Below are 20,410 nucleotides of genomic sequence, written 5' to 3' on the forward strand. Positions count from 1 at the left end.
TGCTTGAGGGGATTTGGTTTAAGATGTTTAGTGTGGTCGTTCTGCCAGGTTTGAAGTGGTCGGGGTCTAATGCTACATGTGGTTAGGGGTGCTAAGGAGTCTAGGGCAGCTGATAGCGTGTTGTTATACGCAGCAGTGGCCAGGTCAGGGCATGACAGTGGAAGGATACTGTCGTACAGACAGTCAGCTGCAGAGTAGAGAGGGGCCGGGTTCAGGTTGCGGAGATTACAGCTGGTGAAGGTTTGACATTTGGGGGGGAGGTGTTGGAGGACGGGGAGATGGAGAAGGTAATGAGGTTGTGGTCAGAGAGAGGGAAAGGGGTGTTGGTGAGGTTGTGGGGGGTGCAGAGATGGGAGAAAACGAGGTCCAGGGTGTTCCCGTCGGTGTGGGTGGAGGACTGCGTGCACTGTGTGAGTGCAAATGAAGAGGTTAAGTGGAGGAATTGGGATGTAGCTGGGTTGTTGACATTGAGAGGGATATTAAAGTCACCAAGCATGATGGTGGGGAGCTCAGGGGAGAGGAAGAAGGGCAGCCAGGTGGAAAAGTCGTCAAAGAAGCGGGATACGGGTCCAGGGGGCCGATAGATTACTGCAATCCTCAGAGGGGTGGGGGAGACAAGTCAGATACAGTGGGACTCCAAGGAGGAGAAGGGGGGGTTTGGGAGGACCTGGAAGTTGCTCAGTGGTGACAAGAGCATGCCGACCCCACCACCTCTACGACCGTTCGGTCTGGGTGAATGGGACTAGACGAGACCTCCATAGGAGAGTACCGCAGGGGAGGTGGAGTCAGTGGCTTGGATCCAGGTTTCCGTGACCGCTAGGAGGTTGAGGGAGATAAAGAGGTCATGGATGGTGGTGAGCTTGTTGCACACCGATCGGGCATTCAGGAGTGCAACCGAGAGTGGAGGGGTGGGTGCGGAGAGGAGGGGGACAGGTATAAGGTTGAGGGGGTTGTGGCGGTTTGTGTGAGTAGGAGGGTGCCTAGTGGGTGGGTGAGGTGGTGAGGGGCCAGGGTTCGGGGAGATGTCCCCGGCGTTGAGGAGGAGAAGGAGGGTGAGAAAGGTGGCATGGGAGCAGGATGTGCAAGAGCGTGTGGGTCTGTTAGGGGTGGCGTGTGGGTCGGTGGGAGAGTGGAGTATCAGGAGGAGGTGGTGAGAGCCGTAGTGGGGAGAGGGAAGTAGTGAGGGTCCGATGTAAAGTTGTTTTGGGGGGGTAGGGGGGTAGAGGGAGGAGATTTTGTGAATGGAGGAGAGGAGTACGAGGAGGAGGAGTACAGGTGGCATATTAAGAGGGTGAGCGGAGTGCTGGTCAAATGAGGGAGGTGAAAAGTTTCACATCAGGGCGTATAGATGCGCAGAGTCTATCACGCAGTGGCGGAGGAATTCAACAGTAAGAGGGGATGGAAAGTGGTGGGCAGCTGGGCCTGCTGCTGGCTAGTCACGGCAGTCTGTGGGTGCTGAAAGCCGGCATCTGGAGGTGCTGTAGGGCACGGCGTCTGGAGGTGCTGTAGGGCATGGCATCTGGAGGTGTTGTAGGATGCGGCGTCTGGAGGTGCTGTAGGGTGCTGCGTCTGGAGGTGTCGTAGGATGCGGCGTCTGGAGGTGCTGTTGGGCACGGCATCTGGAGGTGCTGTGGGGCGTGGCATCTGGAGGTGCTGTAGGGTCCGGCATGTGGAGGTGCTGTAGGGCCCGGCGTCTGTGGGAACGGTAGGGTCAGGCACCTGTGGGTGTTGTAGGGTCCGGCGTCTGTGGGTGCTGTAAGCCGCGTGGCAGGCTCACGTGACGGGGCTGCACGGTGGTGGGGCACAGGGGGCGGCTGTGTGGCACACGGTGAGGAGCTTGTTTAATTGTAATTGTTTTAGAATGGGCTCTTTTTTATGATATTCACAGTTTCATTTGCACTTACAGCTTTCATTCATTATCATCACAAGCACAACAGCTCGGTTTAACACTTTTAGGTTAGATGTTGAAGTGCAGAGGTTTTTTTACCAAACTGTTTTCATGTTAAAGCAGAGCTCCAGGCTCCATCAAAAAAATGAAAAGTCAGCAGCTACTAATACAGCAGCTGCTGGCTTTTAATATAAGGACACTTCCCTGTCTAAGGATATATCGATATCCTCACCTGAGCTGATTCTTCAATTGGCTTCGGGTGCAGGGACCGGCATCTTAAGTAATGGAAACTGGCAGGGAAGCCTTGAGGTTTCACAGCTGGTTTCCTACTTCGCATGTGCAAAGCACGCTGTTCTTTGTGAATGGGTCGCAGTCTCCTGGGACCTGTGTAGTGTCCCAGAAGGCTTTGAGGGAAGGGGGGGGGAACATCCGTCTCGGAATACTGCGGCACATTTGACCAGTATTCTGAGCGGGTACCCGTCAAAACCAGGTACCCGCTCCACCTCATAAATTTCCTCCAAAAGAAAGCTGTCTGTCTCAAAAAATGATATAAAATTAATTTGGGAAAAGTGTTGCATGACTGGTGTCCAGTCAAACTATCATAGCACTGAAAACTAAAGATGGCGTGGTAATGAAAGGGGTAAAACATGCTGGTACTGAGGTGGTTAAAGACAAAATTTAGTCAGTTTTCTTAAATCTGCACAAAACTAGTTGAAATCCTCTGAACTGTCCCCCGCAGCGCTAATATTCTGGTGAGGTGGCGTGTTGTAGAGCTGAAGAACCTGTGATAAGCACTCATCAAGAGTGCCGACTATGAATGTCCTTAACCCAACTCCTACATTCATAGCAGCTATCTATAGCCTCCCTCTATAAAGAGCTCTCTATAAATAGAGGACGGGTGATCGCATTTGTTTCATAGAAGCTATAGCACAACTTCTATGAATGGAGGAGGGGGGCAGAAAGGGCAGGCATAGCTAGTATTCCTATCACAGGTCCCTAAGCTATATTATCCCCTGCAGCACAAAAATAGTACCTCTGAAGGGGTAGGGGGTTCAGAGGACTTTTGCCATCAGCACAAGGGCCACTTTGCATTGAGTGTAAGTACTGGGCCTTGTGAGTTTGACTAAACTGTATCTTTATGAAATCAGACCATTTCTTTTGGTAAAAAACTCACCACACACTATGCATTCTGATTGTACAATTGCCTTTAGATTGATCAACAACTATGTAGTGCAAGGGCCTGCTAGACTGGATACAAATTGCTTGGTTTTTTTTTTTTGCTATTTTTTTGTACATATCACAGATATGAGCAAACTGCAAATGTACAGTATAAATTCCTTGCTATATTCTCGCAATAGATTACTATGTGCATACGGTACGTCAGGCTGAAAGTATAGGTAAACTCAACTCCAGCTTTCTTTTGAATTGTTTTCACTACATAAATGCTGTCTGAGCAATAAGGAAGTCTTTTAGGAAATACTGATCTGCAATGTGCATGATGTTCTCTACAGAATAGTGATCATGCTGAGCCATCACTTCCTGTTTATCTTCACAAGTGCAATACTGACACTACTTGACTTGGCTAGTGTGTAATGAAGATGAAAGTGGAAGGAAAATCAGAGGTATTCCCTCAGAACAGAACTCCAATCTAGCCTTAGGCTGCATCCGCACTGGTGTTTAGCCATACTGCAAACCCAAGGGCTAGAATCTACTGATTCCTGTGGCTTTGATTGACAGCTGTGTGCAGGTAGCTGTGGCCACGAAGCCCATACAGTGCAGTGAAAGGCTATCGGCAGCCCACCACAATTGTACAGCCACTTTATTTATTTATTTTTTAAACACTTATTAGAACAAAAAGCAAACATTGATCAAATTGTAGCTCTCTATTTGTCTGATGGGTAGCAGTATCATTTTCTTTATTTTATTTTTAAAGTGTTCAGACAAAGTAGCAGAAAGGCTCCATTCACACTTGTACGACTCCAAAGTTGCACAACTTTGGGATGCAACTTTGACGCAACTTTGGATGGGTGCGACTTGGATGTGACCTGCCAATCTGCAAAGTTGGATCCACTGTTGCACCACTGTTACATATAAACTAAACATTCAGGTACAACTTTCATCCAACTTTTGAGGGTTAACATTGAAGTCTATGGCCCTCTAATTGCATGAAAGTCAGACCAAAGTAATGCATGAACTTCTTTGAAGTCGCTACAACTTTAAGTCGCACACATATGAATGGTTATCATTGGAAAACATTGGGTACAACGTGTCATGCAACTTTGATATCCAAAGCCATATGACAAGTTGCACAAGTGTGAATGGAGTCTTAGTTAACCGCCTCCAAAGGTGCGCGATTTTCAGTGTGACTTTGGAGTCCAACTTTGATACTACTTGGATGTGACTTTGATACGACTTTGACACTCTCTGGCACTAAATACATATCAAAGTCACATCAGAGTGATGCAGAAACCCTTTCTGGTGTCGCAGTGATATCAGAAGTATCAATTGGAACGGCTCTTATAGAGATACATGGCATTTCAAATTTCCTGCGACTTTGGGTCTCACAAGTCGTATCCTAAGTCAGATGAGTGTAAACCAAGCTGGGCAAAAGTTGCATTAAAGTTGCAACTACTTTGGAGTCGTACAAGTATGAATGGAGCCTGAGGCAAACCATTTACCAATGACAGGGATGCTTACGATGATCAGTTTTTAGTCATTTATGTAATACCTTTATCCCAAAAGGAAAACAACTGGTTGCTGTAACTGCTTAAAAAGTGTTAGCTGGAGTTCAGCTTTAGGTTGTTAGTCGGGTCTATTTAAAGTTGACCATAAATGGATGGAACTAATTAGCTGCATGTACTGAACAAATTAAAATTTTCCATCATTCCTATTTGAGAGAAGCCAGTTCTGAGATTGACTTTTCTCTAGCAGGAATGGTCATAGATGGATCGAATATTGGCCAATCTGTGCTGAGCCAGACAAATTTCAATCCATCTATGGCCAGCTTACATCTGCTAGTCTAACACTACCCTCTCCCCAGCCTTACAATTGTCCAAAGGTGCCTACCAGGGGCGGACTGACCATTTTGAAACTCGGGCACTGCCCGAGGGCCCGGGGTCAGTAGGGGGCCCCATGAGAGGCCCCTGGTACCTTTTCCATAGGCTTTTTTGAGTTTAGGCAAAGATACAGGGGACCCATGATCCCCTATTGCCCAGGGGCCCAATGAGTTGTCAGTCCGCCCCTGGTGCCTACTACTTCACTGAGAATGCAGACACCCTAAGACAGGAAGTGTGTACTGGCAGGATCACAGGAGAAAATCAAGGGGAAAAGCTTAAGAATAGAAAATTGTGCAACCATAACATCTATGAGTTGGAGAGCTGCAATATATAACATTTTTAGCTTTGGGTTTAATACCCAAATAAATGGGTTTAACTTTATTGCTATCATATAGGGAAAGGCTAAAGCCTCTGACAGCTTTTTTTTTTGCTGTTGATGTCCCTTGTTGGAGATGCTTCTTCGTGTCATTAATATAAGGTGATAGGAAACTTTGTTCCATTGTGCAGAAGAGCCGGTGCCCTGTCCCAGGTTGGTAGATGACATGTCCGCTTTGCAGAGACATCAGGGATCTAAGCAGATCCTTTGATGTCTCCTCTGTGCTGTCAATCACCACAAATATGAGAATGGGAGTTCACTAACCTTCTCTATTCAGTTATCCAGAAAGCTCTCTCCTCCATATTTCAATGTCAGTAGCAGCGGGTACACACAGGGACACCAGCTAGACCAGGACTAGGGATAGGACCACCAATGGAAAGATGAAGAGTTCAGGTTGAGGTGAGTATAATATAAGCTCAGGGTGCACACTTGCGGTGTTTAGTAAGATCTTACAGAATGGAAAAAGCACTGCAAGGACAAGCTTTCAAGCATAGCAGCTGCTTTGGCTGGATAGTGTGAATCAAAAAGTGAGATGAATAAAATTACAATTTTTTTGTCAGGAAACACTGTATAATTAGTTGATTGGCTGAATTTGTGTTATAAAGTACAAACACAAAATACAAAATTATCTGTGCTTGCCTTACGCAAAAAAAGAAAAAAAAAACTGGCAGCTCCTTTATACATATCAGAGAATATGTTAAATAAAGCATATGAAAAAATCCAGCTTTAAGATAATAGTTAATTAAAGTGGTTTTAAACCCCAAACCAAAAATGTTATATATTCCTGTTTACCAAGCATTAAATGTGGTGGCTGAATTTGTGCTTTTATAGGCTTTTTTCCCATCTGTTTTCACCTGGTGATCTGGCCAGTAACCTGTATTAGAGTGCCTCCACTCTGAATGAAGGAGCACAGCAGCATTGTTAATATGGGGGAGGAGGGTGATAGACTAATAGATTTAGATACACTAACAAACTGAAGCCAACTCCAGCTCACATTGCAGTTACACAAGCAGTTACAGCAAAAGGTTTTTTACTTTTTTAATAAAGATTGTACATGAGGAAATAAAAGCTGATCATTGTACGCATTTGTGTCGGTGGTAAATGCTTTGTCTCAACACACTTAACTGACACATTTCCAGGAAAACCTGTTCTGCTGAAAAACAGACTTCCTGGTCAGATCACCAGGTAAAAATAAAAGAAAGAAAGCCCCCCCCCCAAAAAAAAATAAAATAAAAAAACTAATGCAGCAATCACATCTAAGAATTATTAAGCTGCAATATAATAATAAATGTTTTCTGGGTGTTTTTTGTATATACATATATAAAGAATGCTATAATTTGCAATATAAGTGTCCATCAATGCAAAAGTCCAATCTGTATCAGTGAAAAAAATAAGTATGGATTGCTTTATATGCTTCTCAAGTGCATCTCCAGACAGCAGACTCCTCCTGTGCAGATCAAACATACCAAATATCTATGACTTCTTAATGTAATAAGCAGGTCAAATGTATTTGGTTAAATGATTAACTAGATTATGGTTAAATGATTATGCAGCAACCCCTCAGTGATTTGCCAAGGTTTCCACTGCTATTGGGGAAAGCAGAAAGAAGAGGAAACCCCATTGTGTCAAAGCAGTTTTTTAGGCTCCATTCACACTAGGGTGTTTCAAATCATGGGCAGAATCACTGCAATTTGAAAATGTGCTGTGAAAATGTGAAAAATGGGGTGTTGTTGCCAAGATTGTGGCGCGTTTTTCTTCACACTAAATGCACCGCAATTATGCAAACAAAATTGCAAGCTGTTACATAGTTAGTCCGGGTGAAAAAAGACAAAAGTCCATCCAGTTCAACCATAGAAAAAAAAAAAAAAAGTTATAATCCTATACCCACAGGAAGGCAAAAACAAACCCAAAAAAGAACAATCCAATTTGCACCTGCTGGGGAAAAAAAATCCTTCCTGATCCCCCAAGAGGCAATCAGATATTCCCTGGATCAACTTTACCTATAAATGTTAGTATCCAGTTATATTCTGTGTATCTAGGAAAGAATCCAGGCCTTTTTTAAAGCAATCCACCGAGCTGGCCAGAACCAACTCTTGAGGGAGTCTATTCCACATTTTCACAGCTCTCACTGTGAAGAAACCTTTCCGTGTTTGAAGATTAAATTTCTTTTCCTCCAGACGTAAAGCGTTCCCCCTTGTCCTCTGTGCGATGCCCAAAAATGGTTCCGGAGCCTTCTTTGGGTGTCCCCTGATTTTGTGTGCATGATCGTAGCTTGCTTGTTGTGTAGAAAGACTTGCCACAATTGCAGCAAAAACGCCCCACATTTTCATGTGCCATTGAAATGATTGGCACCTGAACACGCGATCGCGTGTTTTCACATTTTCAAAGTACATTTTCGAATTGCAGCGATTCTGCCCACCATTTGAGCGCCCTAGTGTGAATGGAGCCTTAGAACTATAGTTAAAAACAAAGATACACTTACAAAAAATAGTGCTTAACCCAGAAATAGAAAGCCACTGAAGTTTCACACTTCCTATTTCCATGTGTGCGGGCACCCTAAGTATGTGGGTTGATGTCACAATTGGGTTGATTTACTAAAACTAGAGTGTGCAAAATCTGGTGCAGCTCTGCATGGTAGCCAATCGACTTCTAACTTCAGCTTGTTCAGTTGTGCTTTAACAATAAAACTTAGAAGCTGATTGGTTACTCTGCAGAGCTGTACCAGATTTCCTACTCTCCAGTTTTAGTAAATCAACCCCAATGCCTTTGGTTACTTGTGAAATCATCAAGTTGGAGAAGATGAAGGTGGACAGCGGGCTGAACCTAAAGAAAAATCTCACGTTTCTACACTTTAGTTAACACAGAGCTTGATCTCTATCTTCTGAATCATGGAATGTGTACTATAGCTTTTCATGGGAAGCTTTTGCTTTTTAACCTAACTAAAGTTTTAGTTTAAATCAGCTAAATACATTCCAGCTGCATCTCAACAAAAGGCATGCAAAGTCTTACAGATCATTTTGTTTTTTAGAAAATAGCCTCAGCCTGAGTAGAAAAGAATATCCACTGCCAGCATGCTGTAGAGAAGAACCCTTGCTCTCTTTGTGTAAGCAGTGGTCTCTCAGCAGATGTCTGACACACCCCTTGCTGAGTCAGACCTATAGATCTGTAATCAGCAAAGCTCATGCTCCCTGTTGATTGGAGAGCTCTCTCTCTGACTCACAGGGGGTGTGTTGTACCACTTTGACAGTCATGGACTTCAATTAAAGTGGAAGTAAACTCCCACTGGACACTTGTACCTACAGGTAAGCTTATAATAAAGCTTACATGTCAGTACAATGAATATCTCCTAAACATGCACCATTTGGGAGATATTCAGTATCTCTACAGCTGATGACGTCAATGGCACACACACTCTGAAGGAATGGCACGGGTATGCTCTGTGCCGCAACCGAGACTCCTGCGCACATGCACAGCAGTGACGTCACCACGGCTCGGCTAATCAAGCAGCCAGAGCCCTCGAATCCGGAAGGAAGACTGGCTGAAGATGGAAGCCCTGTCAGCGGTGATGACATTATGACATTATTTTGCAGGGGAATTTGTTTCTTTTGGGCAGTTTCTTAGTGCTTTAAGCAGCAAATAAATTAAACAGTTACAGGAATAGATTTTTTTTTTAAAAAAGGTTTCAGCATGAACTGAAACTGACCATTGTAAGTGCCATTTAACCATTGTGCCATTGCCACTTTTTGTGGATAGCTGGGTCTGCATGTAAATTTGGAGAAAATGATAAATAAAGGCCTGTGAAAAAAAACAAAATTCATAGACTGAAAAGTATTATTACAGGAATGAACGAAGTTGCCTCTTAGTTCTTTTCAGTTCAGTTCAGTTACCAGAATACAATATTTTTACCATAGTGGTCCTTTATATAAATGACAGGATCATCATAATTTCCCTATAGAAGCATTGCCTATAAGTAGGAATCTAATTCTAGAGTCTAGAGTCCCTTCTAGACTTACCAAAATGTTTCAGTGAATTGATATTTCCATGTTGTGTATGTTTCTACCAAGATTTAAGATGCTTATTAGTTTGTTCTCAGCTATACATGACTTTCGATGTTTATTGATTCCTATATGGTGAAAGGCTTATTATTTATACTTATGGTCAGACATTAAAATATTCTCCTTCCCACCACTGTACCTAATTTCCTCAGCATTTGGACCATCCACAGTGTGTCCGAGGCACATCTGGTAGCCAGATAGATCAGAAAGACATTTGCTCACCATTGAGGTAACACTCTTAGTAGAATTTCTATTTACATTGTATCATGTATAAATCTTTCATGGAAGGTAATTAACAATGATGCAATTTTACTTAGAAACAAGCTATACAGGGTGCAATTTTTCCTAGGGACAAGCTATATTTGGTGCAATTTTTCCCAGGGACAAGCTATACTTTGTGCAATTTTTTCAAAGACTTAATTGTGTTTCTTTTTGTTAAAAATCACACTGAAATCAATTGGTTGGGATGGGAAATTTTGATTATTTTGACTGTTCAGCAAACTGATATGAACAATATTATAACGTGATGAAAATGATGTTAAATATGCTTAAAGACATAGAACAATATAACTGTAAGTAGATCATGATAATTTGCAATCATATTTTTTATACCTGTGTATTGTTTCTAGAGATGAGCGAATCGAACTAGGCGAACCGGAATTCGAGTCGAATTTCAGGAAATATTCGATTCGTGTCGAAACCGAAATTTTGCCTACTTCGGGTGCGCGAATCGAACATTTCCCGATCAGCCGGCAAAAGTGTCCCTGCAGTGAGCTCCGCTATTTCTGACAGTTCTCTGACAGAAGGAACACATGTTTAGCGGTTGAAACATTGTATCTATTAGTTTACATTTAGGATACAGATGTTTCAACCACTGTACATGTGAAGAAGTTGTGAGAGAACTGTCAGAAATAGAGGAACTCTGCACATACACTTTTTGCCGGCTTGGAATTATTCTTCTTTTCATCCTACTTCTTCTTCTTCTTCATCCTCAGAAGAAGAGGATGAGGATGAGGATGAAGAAGAAGAAGAAGAAGAAGAAGAAGAAGAAGAAGTAGGATGAAAAGAAGAATAATTCCAAGCCGGCAAAAAGTGTATGTGCAGAGTTCCTCTATTTCTGACAGTTCTCTCACAGCTTCTTCACATGTACAGCGGTTGAAACATCTGTATCCTAAATGGAAACTAATAGATACAATTTGTATCTATTAGTTTCCATTTAGGATACAGATATTTCAACCGCTGTACATGTGAAGAAGCTGTGAGAGAACTGTCAGAAATAGAGGAACTCTGCACATACACTTTTTGCCGGCATGGAATTATTCTTCTTTTCATTATACTTCTTCTTCTTCTTCTTCTTCTTCTTCTTCTTCTTCTTCTTCTTCTTCTTCTTCTTCTTCCTCATCCTCATCTTCTGAGGATGAGGATGAAGAAAAAGAAGAAGAAGAAGTAGGATGAAAAGAAGAATAATTCCAAGCCGGCAAAAAGTGTATGTGCAGAGTTCCTCTATTCTGCAGATACACTTAGAGGAGCTCTGCAGATACACTTAGAGGAGCTCTGCACATACACTTTTTGCCGGCTTGGAATTAATCTTATTTTCATCCTACTTCTTCTTCTTCTTCTTCTTCTTCATCCTCATCCTCATCCTCAGAAGAAGAAGAGGATGAGGATGAGGATGAAGAAGAAGAAGAAGAAGTAGGATGAAAATAAGAATAATTCCAAACCGGAAAAAAGTGTATGTGCAGAGCTCCTCTAAGTGTATCTGCAGAGCTCCTCTAAGTGTATCTGCAGAATAGAGGAACTCTGCACATACACTTTTTGCCGGAAACCGCTGTATGGAGTGAATGTCCCAGAACTGTCAGAAATAGACTATTTATGACAGTTCTGGGACATTCACTGCATACAGCTGTTTTAACCGCTGTATGGAGGGAATGTCATGGAACTGTCAGAAATAGACTATTAATGACAGTTGTGGGACTGTCCTTCCATACAGCGGTTGAAACATTGTATGTATTTGTTTCCATAAATGGATCCATTTATGGAAACAAATACATACAATGTTTCAACCGCTGTATGGAAGGACAGTCCCAGAACTGTCATTAATAGTCTATTTCTGACAGTTCCATGACATTCCCTCCATACAGCGGTTAAAACAGCTGTATGGAGTGAATGTCCCAGATCTGTCAAAAATAGACTATTTATGACAGTTCTGGGACATTCACTGCATACAGCTGTTTTAACCGCTGTATGGAGGGAATGTCATGGAACTGTCAGAAATAGACTATTAATGACAGTTGTGGGACTGTCCTTCCATACAGCGGTTGAAACATTGTATGTATTTGTTTCCATAAATGGATCCATTTATGGAAACAAATACATACAATGTTTCAACCGCTGTATGGAAGGACAGTCCCAGAACTGTCATTAATAGTCTATTTCTGACAGTTCCATGACATTCCCTCCATACAGCGGTTAAAACAGCTGTATGGAGTGAATGTCCCAGATCTGTCAAAAATAGACTATTTATGACAGTTCTGGGACATTCACTGCATACAGCTGTTTTAACCGCTGTATGGAGGGAATGTCATGGAACTGTCAGAAATAGACTATTAATGACAGTTGTGGGACTGTCCTTCCATACAGCGGTTGAAACATTGTATGTATTTGTTTCCATAAATGGATCCATTTATGGAAACAAATACATACAATGTTTCAACCGCTGCATGGAAGGACAGTCCCACAACTGTCATTAATAGTCTATTTCTGACAGTTCCATGACATTCCCTCCATACAGCGGTTAAAACAGCTGTATGGAGTGAATGTCCCAGATCTGTCAGAAATAGACTATTTATGACAGTTCTGGGACATTCACTGCATACAGCTGTTTTAACCGCTGTATGGAGGGAATGTCATGGAACTGTCAGAAATAGACTATTAATGACAGTTCTGGGACTGTCCTTCCATACAGCGGTTGAAACATTGTATGTATTTGTTTCCATAAATGGATCCATTTATGGAAACAAATACATACAATGTTTCAACCGCTGCATGGAAGGACAGTCCCAGAACTGTCATTAATAGTCTATTTCTGACAGTTCCATGACATTCCCTCCATACAGCGGTTAAAACAGCTGTATGGAGTGAATGTCCCAGATCTGTCAGAAATAGACTATTTATGACAGTTCTGGGACATTCACTGCATACAGCTGTTTTAACCGCTGTATGGAGGGAATGTCATGGAACTGTCAGAAATAGACTATTAATGACAGTTGTGGGACTGTCCTTCCATACAGCGGTTGAAACATTGTATGTATTTGTTTCCATAAATGGATCCATTTATGGAAACAAATACATACAATGTTTCAACCGCTGCATGGAAGGACAGTCCCAGAACTGTCATTAATAGTCTATTTCTGACAGTTCCATGACATTCCCTCCATACAGCGGTTAAAACAGCTGTATGGAGTGAATGTCCCAGATCTGTCAGAAATAGACTATTTATGACAGTTCTGGGACATTCACTCCATACAGCTGTTTTAACCGCTGTATGGAGGGAATGTCATGGAACTGTCAGAAATAGACTATTAATGACAGTTCTGGGACTGTCCTTCAATGCAGCGGTTGAAACATTGTATGTATTTGTTTCCATAAATGGATCCATTTATGGAAACAAATACATACAATGTTTCAACCGCTGTATGGAAGGACAGTCCCACAACTGTCATTAATAGTCTATTTCTGACAGTTCCATGACATTCCCTCCATACAGCGGTTAAAACAGCTGTATGGAGTGAATGTCCCAGATCTGTCAGAAATAGACTATTTATGACAGTTCTGGGACATTCACTCCATACAGCTGTTTTAACCGCTGTATGGAGGGAATGTCATGGAACTGTCAGAAATAGACTATTAATGACAGTTCTGGGACTGTCCTTCAATGCAGCGGTTGAAACATTGTATGTATTTGTTTCCATAAATGGATCCATTTATGGAAACAAATACATACAATGTTTCAACCGCTGTATGGAAGGACAGTCCCACAACTGTCATTAATAGTCTATTTCTGACAGTTCCATGACATTCCCTCCATACAGCGGTTAAAACAGCTGTATGGAGTGAATGTCCCAGATCTGTCAGAAATAGACTATTTATGACAGTTCTGGGACATTCACTCCATACAGCTGTTTTAACCGCTGTATGGAGGGAATGTCATGGAACTGTCAGAAATAGACTATTAATGACAGTTCTGGGACTGTCCTTCCATGCAGCGGTTGAAACATTGTATGTATTTGTTTCCATAAATGGATCCATTTATGGAAACAAATACATACAATGTTTCAACCGCTGTATGGAAGGACAGTCCCACAACTGTCATTAATAGTCTATTTCTGACAGTTCCATGACATTCCCTCCATACAGCGGTTAAAACAGCTGTATGGAGTGAATGTCCCAGATCTGTCAGAAATAGACTATTTATGACAGTTCTGGGACATTCACTCCATACAGCTGTTTTAACCGCTGTATGGAGGGAATGTCATGGAACTGTCAGAAATAGACTATTAATGACAGTTCTGGGACTGTCCTTCCATGCAGCGGTTGAAACATTGTATGTATTTGTTTCCATAAATGGATCCATTTATGGAAACAAATACATACAATGTTTCAACCGCTGCATGGAAGGACAGTCCCAGAACTGTCATTAATAGTCTATTTCTGACAGTTCTATGACATTCCCTCCATACAGCGGTTGAAACCGCTGTATGGAGTGAATGTCCCAGAACTGTCAGAAATAGACAGAAACTGTCACAGAACTGTCCTTCTTCTCATCCTTCTCCTTCTTCTCATCCTTCTTCTCATCCTTCTTCTCATCCTTCTCCTTCTTCTCATCCTTCTCCTTCTTCTCATCCTTCTCCTTCTGCTCATCCTTCTTCTCATCCTTCTCCTTCTTCTCATCCTTCTCCTTCTCCTTCTTCTCATCCTTCTCCTTCTCCTTCTTCTCATCCTTCTTCTTCTGCTTCTCCTTCTCCTTCTTCTCATCCTTCTCCTTCTTCTCATCCTTCTCCTTCTTCTCATCCTTCTCCTTCTCCTTCTTCTCATCCTTCTCCTTCTCCTTCTCATCCTTCTCCTTCTTCTCATCCTTCTCCTTCTCCTTCTTCTCATCCTTTTTCTTCTCATCCTTCTCCTTCTCCTTCTTCTCATCCTTCTCCTTCTTCTCATCCTTCTCCTTCTTCTCATCCTTCTCCTTCTTCTCATCCTTCTCCTTCTTCTCATCATTCTCCTTCTTCTCATCCTTCTCCTTCTTCTCATCCTTCTTCTTCTCATCCTTCTCCTCCTTCTTCTCATCCTTCTTCTCATCCTTCTTCTTCTCATCCTTCTCCTTCTTCTCATCCTTCTCCTTCTCCTTCTTCTCATCCTTCTCCTTCTTCTCATCCTTCTCCTTCTTCTCATCCTTCTCCTTCTCCTTCTTCTCTTCCTTCTCCTTCTTATCATCCTTCTCCTTCTTCTCATCATTCTCCTTCTTCTCATCCTTCTCCTTCTTCTCATCCTTCTTCTTCTCATCCTTTTCCTTCTTCTCATCCTTCTTCTTCTCATCCTTCTCCTTCTTCTCATCCTTCTTCTTCTCATCCTTCTCTTTCTTCTCATCCTTCTCCTTCTCCTTCTTCTCATCCTTCTCCTTCTCCTTCTTCTCATCCTTCTCCTTCTTCTCATCCTTCTTCTTCTCATCCTTCTCCTTCTCATCCTTCTCCTTCTTCTCATCCTTCTCCTTCTCCTTCTTCTCATCCTTCTCCTTCTCCTTCTTCTCATCCTTCTCCTTCTCCTTCTCCTTCTTCTCATCCTTCTCCTTCTTCTCATCCTTCTCCTTCTTCTCATCCTTCTCCTTCTCCTTCTTCTCATCCTTCTCCTTCTCCTTCGTCTCATCCTTCTCCTTCTCCTTCTCCTTCCTCATCTCCAAGGGCATTTAAATTAAAGGTACAGTGTTCTGCACTAATTTAAAGGCTCTCTGAAGCCTAGAAACCCTTTAAATAAGTCATCTTCGTAGCGGAGAAATTCGCATCGAATCGAATTTCACACTGGAATTCGCCGAATCAGCCGAATCGAATTTTTCATTTCTTCGCTCATCTCTAATTGTTTCATATACAAAGAATTTATAAATGTTATGATATTTTATGTGTTGCCACTTGATTTTATGTCCACATTAGCACTCCAGTTCCATCAGCTCATTGTCCTGATAGTTTTTAGAATTGTGCCCTTGCATCCTAGATTGTAAGCTCCAAGGAGCAGGGCCTCCTACCCTCTTGCATTGAACTGTATTGTTGCTGTATTGTCTCCCGTTATATTGTAAAGCGCTGAGCAAACTGTTGGCGCTATATAAATCCTGTATAATAATAATAATAATGTCTTTTGCTTACCCCTGCACTTTCCTGTTGCTGTAAACGTCCTATTATTATTATTATTATTATTATTATTATTATTAATAATAATATTATTATTAGTAGTAGTACTATTAGTACCAATTTAGACTTTTTAATTTACGACCTGTGCTGCTGCCACAGGGCCAAAAAGGACTATTAGGCCTGTCAAGGTTATACAGAGGGGCCCCTATAAAGGAACCTGGTGATATTTCACTGCTCATGACCTCTTTGTGGAATGGTCTGTTGGTGCTTGTAATATCAGCGAAGTAAATGACATAGAAAATAGTTGAACCGAAGGTCTCATGCACACAGGGCATTAATCTCTCCTAGAAGCCTTCCTGGCAGCAGTTTTTTTGCAGACAAAAATGCTTGACCCTTGTAAAAGTATCTGATGCTTTTACAAGCATTTAGGCACATTTACAAGCATTAAGTGCTTGGGCAATAATTCATTTAAATGGTCAGAATAATAATTCATTCTGGCCATTGAAATTAATTACGCATTGAGCATTAACAAGCATTTAGGTGTGTTTACACGCGTCAAGAGTTTTTTCTGCCAAAACGCTGCTGTTCCTGGACGCATTGGCCCTGGGGTTTTGTCCTGTTTGTAAACGCCCCTGCCACTAAAAGCTCCTAAAAGTCTATGTGCGCATGGACAGTTTGGATAACATGGAGGACCAAGTCAAAATTGACAACTGCCCTCAACTAACGCATACAAATTAGCTAGGAGGCTCCATGTTGAGTTGGTTTGCACATTTTGTATGTGTAGTAAGCAGGGGCTGTTAGTAATACTTGTGTGACAGTAATTCTTTTGATAAGTATGTTAAGATGTACCTATTTTTTTCCTTTCAGATGACCTTTGATCCTGAGGTTTTCTTTAATGTACTCTTGCCTCCAATAATCTTCCATGCTGGATACAGTTTAAAGAAGGTAATATAACCACTGTAACACTGAACCCTGTGTAAAATGGAACTTCTATCTGCTCTCAGTAAGAATAGGAACTTATTCATTTTTCCTGAATGTATGATGTGATGTAATAGCTCTCTGCACGAGCTGCAGAAAACTGAGGAAATTAATGCAATTTCTAAGCTGGGTATGAAGCATGGATGCACAAAATTATCACCTGTTTCAAGTTGCACATCATGTGTGATTTTGCTTCACCACAGAAGCCAGTGGACAGTATACTGCACTTCATAAATGGCCTTCATGTGTCGTAGTCAGATTAAATAGTAAAGTGTTTGTGTCAGTAATCCCCTGATGCAATGAAGCTGGCTATTTGGTAACATCCCTTACAACTGTTCTTTATTGGTTACATAGCTGGATACAGTAATAACACACTAAAGCATTTTGGCCAATGAATAAGGCCAGCTATGTAGCATTAGATGTTACAGAGTAGCCAGCTTCATTGAATCAGGATTATTGCTACATTTCAAAAGGCATTTGGGCCAGAGCACCGATTTCCACTCTGTATAAGGTTAACACCAAGGTTTAAAATCAGGTACTTGCACTGCTTGCATTCTTGCATTTAAAAATACATTTAGGTCTCATTCACACTACACATGCAGAAAAACTGATGGAAACTGACACGCACATTTCACTTGCAAAGACATCAGTTTACATCAGTTTCATGTGAGCCTCAATGAGTTTTATACACGTTGCAGATTCTTGTGCAGAACAATTCTGAATGTGATACCAGTGTTGTGGTGTGAACTGGGCACATAGAGAACGATTGATTTAGTTGTGCCCTTGCAGAACACAAAACTGGTGTCCCTGCACCATGGTGTGAACAAGGCCTTGATGATGTATTAAAGCTTACAGAGCTGCATTAATATGTGTCTTTTATATCTGCCTAGATTTCAGCTTTATTTTCATGCAATATATTATAATTGATTATTCACAGTTGGGTACTTTTTTTTAATTACAGTATTATGAATTGGTTGATCAATTTATGAGTCATTCTCTGACAGCTATAATTCTGTACTGTCTTTTGCTTGTGTTGGGATCTGTGGATTTTAATCTTGAGTGGGGATCTGTAGATTGTGCAATTAAAAGTTTTTTGTTTTTTGTTATACAGCATCAAACACATTAGTTATGGGCTGGCAGCTGCTTCTGTTAAAAATCATTCTTGCTGTGCCTATTTCACCGCCCCCAGATACAGCCCTGTGTGGTTGGCTTCTGGTTCTGTGAAGACAGAAGCAGCAGCCTGCGGGTAGTGGGATATACACCATTACACATACCTAAAAGATATATATATATATATATATATATATATATATATATATATATACAATTTCAGCTTAGTGGGATACTCTTTGGGAATGGTTTTGTCTTTCTACTTCAATTAAGAATAGTGGCTGGTGTTTTTGGAAAATTTGTTATGGTGTACAAGCATAACTGTAACTTTTATTAAAGATTAGCTAAATCTAAAGTGAAAACAGATGCTCACAGCTAGAATTTTTTTTCTGGTAGAAGAGACTTTATATATAACTGCTTTACCAGTCTGCTGTCACATTTTTTTCTTTGCGTAAACTGCCTGCAGTGCTTTGTAGTGTGCATTCCTGGTTTGTTCCCAGCATCTATAAGATGCCGAGAATGGAGTTGGGTTTTGAACGGATGTGACCCTGCATGCAGCTGGATGCAGAAGAAGAGTGGGAGAAGAATAGATGACCTTATACCTACTGTTACTCCTTCATTGTCCAATCACAAGGTAGGGGGTAGGACATGACAAAAACTGGTCATACAATATACACTGTGTACCTGTGGGCTGAACGAAAGAAAACAAATGAAGTCAAATATCCAAAAGTATGCTAATAGGTTAATTGGATCCTGTCTAAATTGGCCCTAGTATGTATGAATGTAAGTTATGGACCTTAGATTATACATCCCTTGAGGGTTAGGGTCTGATGTGAATATACAACATATATGTATAAACGTTGCGTAAATTGACAGTGCTATATAAGCACCTGTAATAAATAAATTAAATAAATAAATATTCTCACTAATCGGTTCAAATGGATGAATCTCCCCTATGGGTTATTGCATTCTCACAACCATCAGCAGTAGCTGTCAGAAAACCTGAGCAGCTCAACACGTGATTGGATGCAGCTGCTGCTCAGCTGAAAAATTTCCAGCAGGCACCTTGTACAAAAGCTGATGGAATGATTAACTATTGTCAAACAGGGCAGGGCCATCCACTGAGTGAGTTTTGTCTGGCCCATTAGGAACCATACAAATTTGCTCACTATATGGCCAGCTCAAGAAAGCAGAAGTTTAGCAGTCATATTTTCCTATAGACACCATTGAGATGGAGTAGGAAGAAGGGTCAGCCGCACATTGGAGGATAGATGAATATAGTGTGTATTTATTGATCCATAGGACACACAAAACACCAGGGCATGAATACAGGACTTGTTAACGCATTTCACACAGTCTTGTGCTTAATCATAACCATAATCATTGAGATGTGGAAGTACCATGATCATTTAGAGAAGGGGGCTAAAATGTGCACAAGAGAATTATTGCAGCTAGAACAGTAAAGTAGGACAAGGTAGCTGGGAGTTTATTATGGTTTACGTTTATTTTGTACATTCTCTGCACAAAGTTGAGTAATTTTTCTGTTTCAATGTTACAGAGACACTTCTTTCGCAATCTGGGAACTATAATAACATATGCATTTTTGGGGACTGCCATCTCCTGCATTATAATTGGGTAAGTTAATCCAATGTTCAGTAATCCAGGTTAAATCATTTTTTGTTCACCCAATTTGTACATTTTCAAGTTCTGATTTGAACTTATTTTCTTTAAAAATTATCTCATTCCTCTGTTTCTCATTGTGGCTATTATTTGTTTGCTGTTGTTTTAAAGTTTACCTTTCATATGCTTTTTTTTAAACTTTCACATACTTTTTTTCCTTTTGTTTTGTATATTTATTCTTGTGGTATCACATGAAAATAATAAATTGCATTTTTTTATTTGAAAATTCACCATGCAATATGTTATATTTTAGTGTCAGTCCAAAGTAAAGATACAAATTGACACTCTTTATCTGCAATCAGTGACACTTTTAGCATTGGTCAAACCAGAAAATTAAAAAAAAATACCCCATTTTGTTACTTTTTAGCGTTAGAATACTTAGAAATAAAATAACTTTTGCCAGAAGATATTGGCCAAAGAAAGATGTATTTTTCCCCTAATACATCCATACATTATTACTTGAATATCATAAATACTGAAAATGTTATAACCAAATAATAAACCCATAGCACAAAAATGACTGTGGTCCATAGGGGTATACATGCGAGGGCTCAAGTGCCAGAAGATATTGCCCAAAGAAAGATGTATTTATCCCCTAATACATCCATACTTTATTACTTGGGTATCATAAATATTGAAAATGTTCTAACCAAATAATAAACCCATAGCACAAAAATTACTGTGGTCCATAGGGGTATACATGCGAGGGCTCAAGTGGGTAAAAGACAATATAATCTGTCTAATGTTAACTTTCTTGATGTACATTTAAAAGTCAACAGCTTAATTTTTAGTAAGGTTGTCCTTTACATATGCCCTCCTCCATCAATCATCTGAAACATAAGATATCCTGGATCATGATACACGAAAAGGTTGCT

At 41.0% G+C, this 20,410-nt stretch overlaps 1 protein-coding gene across 1 annotated transcript in view; it reads left to right on the forward strand.

Moving 5' to 3' along the window:
• SLC9A9 (solute carrier family 9 member A9) overlaps window positions 1–20,410 on the forward strand; it is a 931,015-nt gene that overhangs the window by 42,888 nt on the left and 867,717 nt on the right. Inside the window, exons 3-4 of the mRNA XM_089672557.1 lie at window positions 16,635–16,712; window positions 19,414–19,490. Coding sequence (XP_089528683.1) covers window positions 16,635–16,712; window positions 19,414–19,490 — 155 coding nt within the window. The remainder of the gene's footprint in view (window positions 1–16,634; window positions 16,713–19,413; window positions 19,491–20,410) is intronic.

Source organism: Staurois parvus, unplaced genomic scaffold, assembly GCF_062004578.1.
Source record: "Staurois parvus isolate SC_StPar_1 unplaced genomic scaffold, SC_StPar_1.0 ptg000131l, whole genome shotgun sequence".
NCBI lineage: Eukaryota > Metazoa > Chordata > Amphibia > Anura > Ranidae > Staurois > Staurois parvus.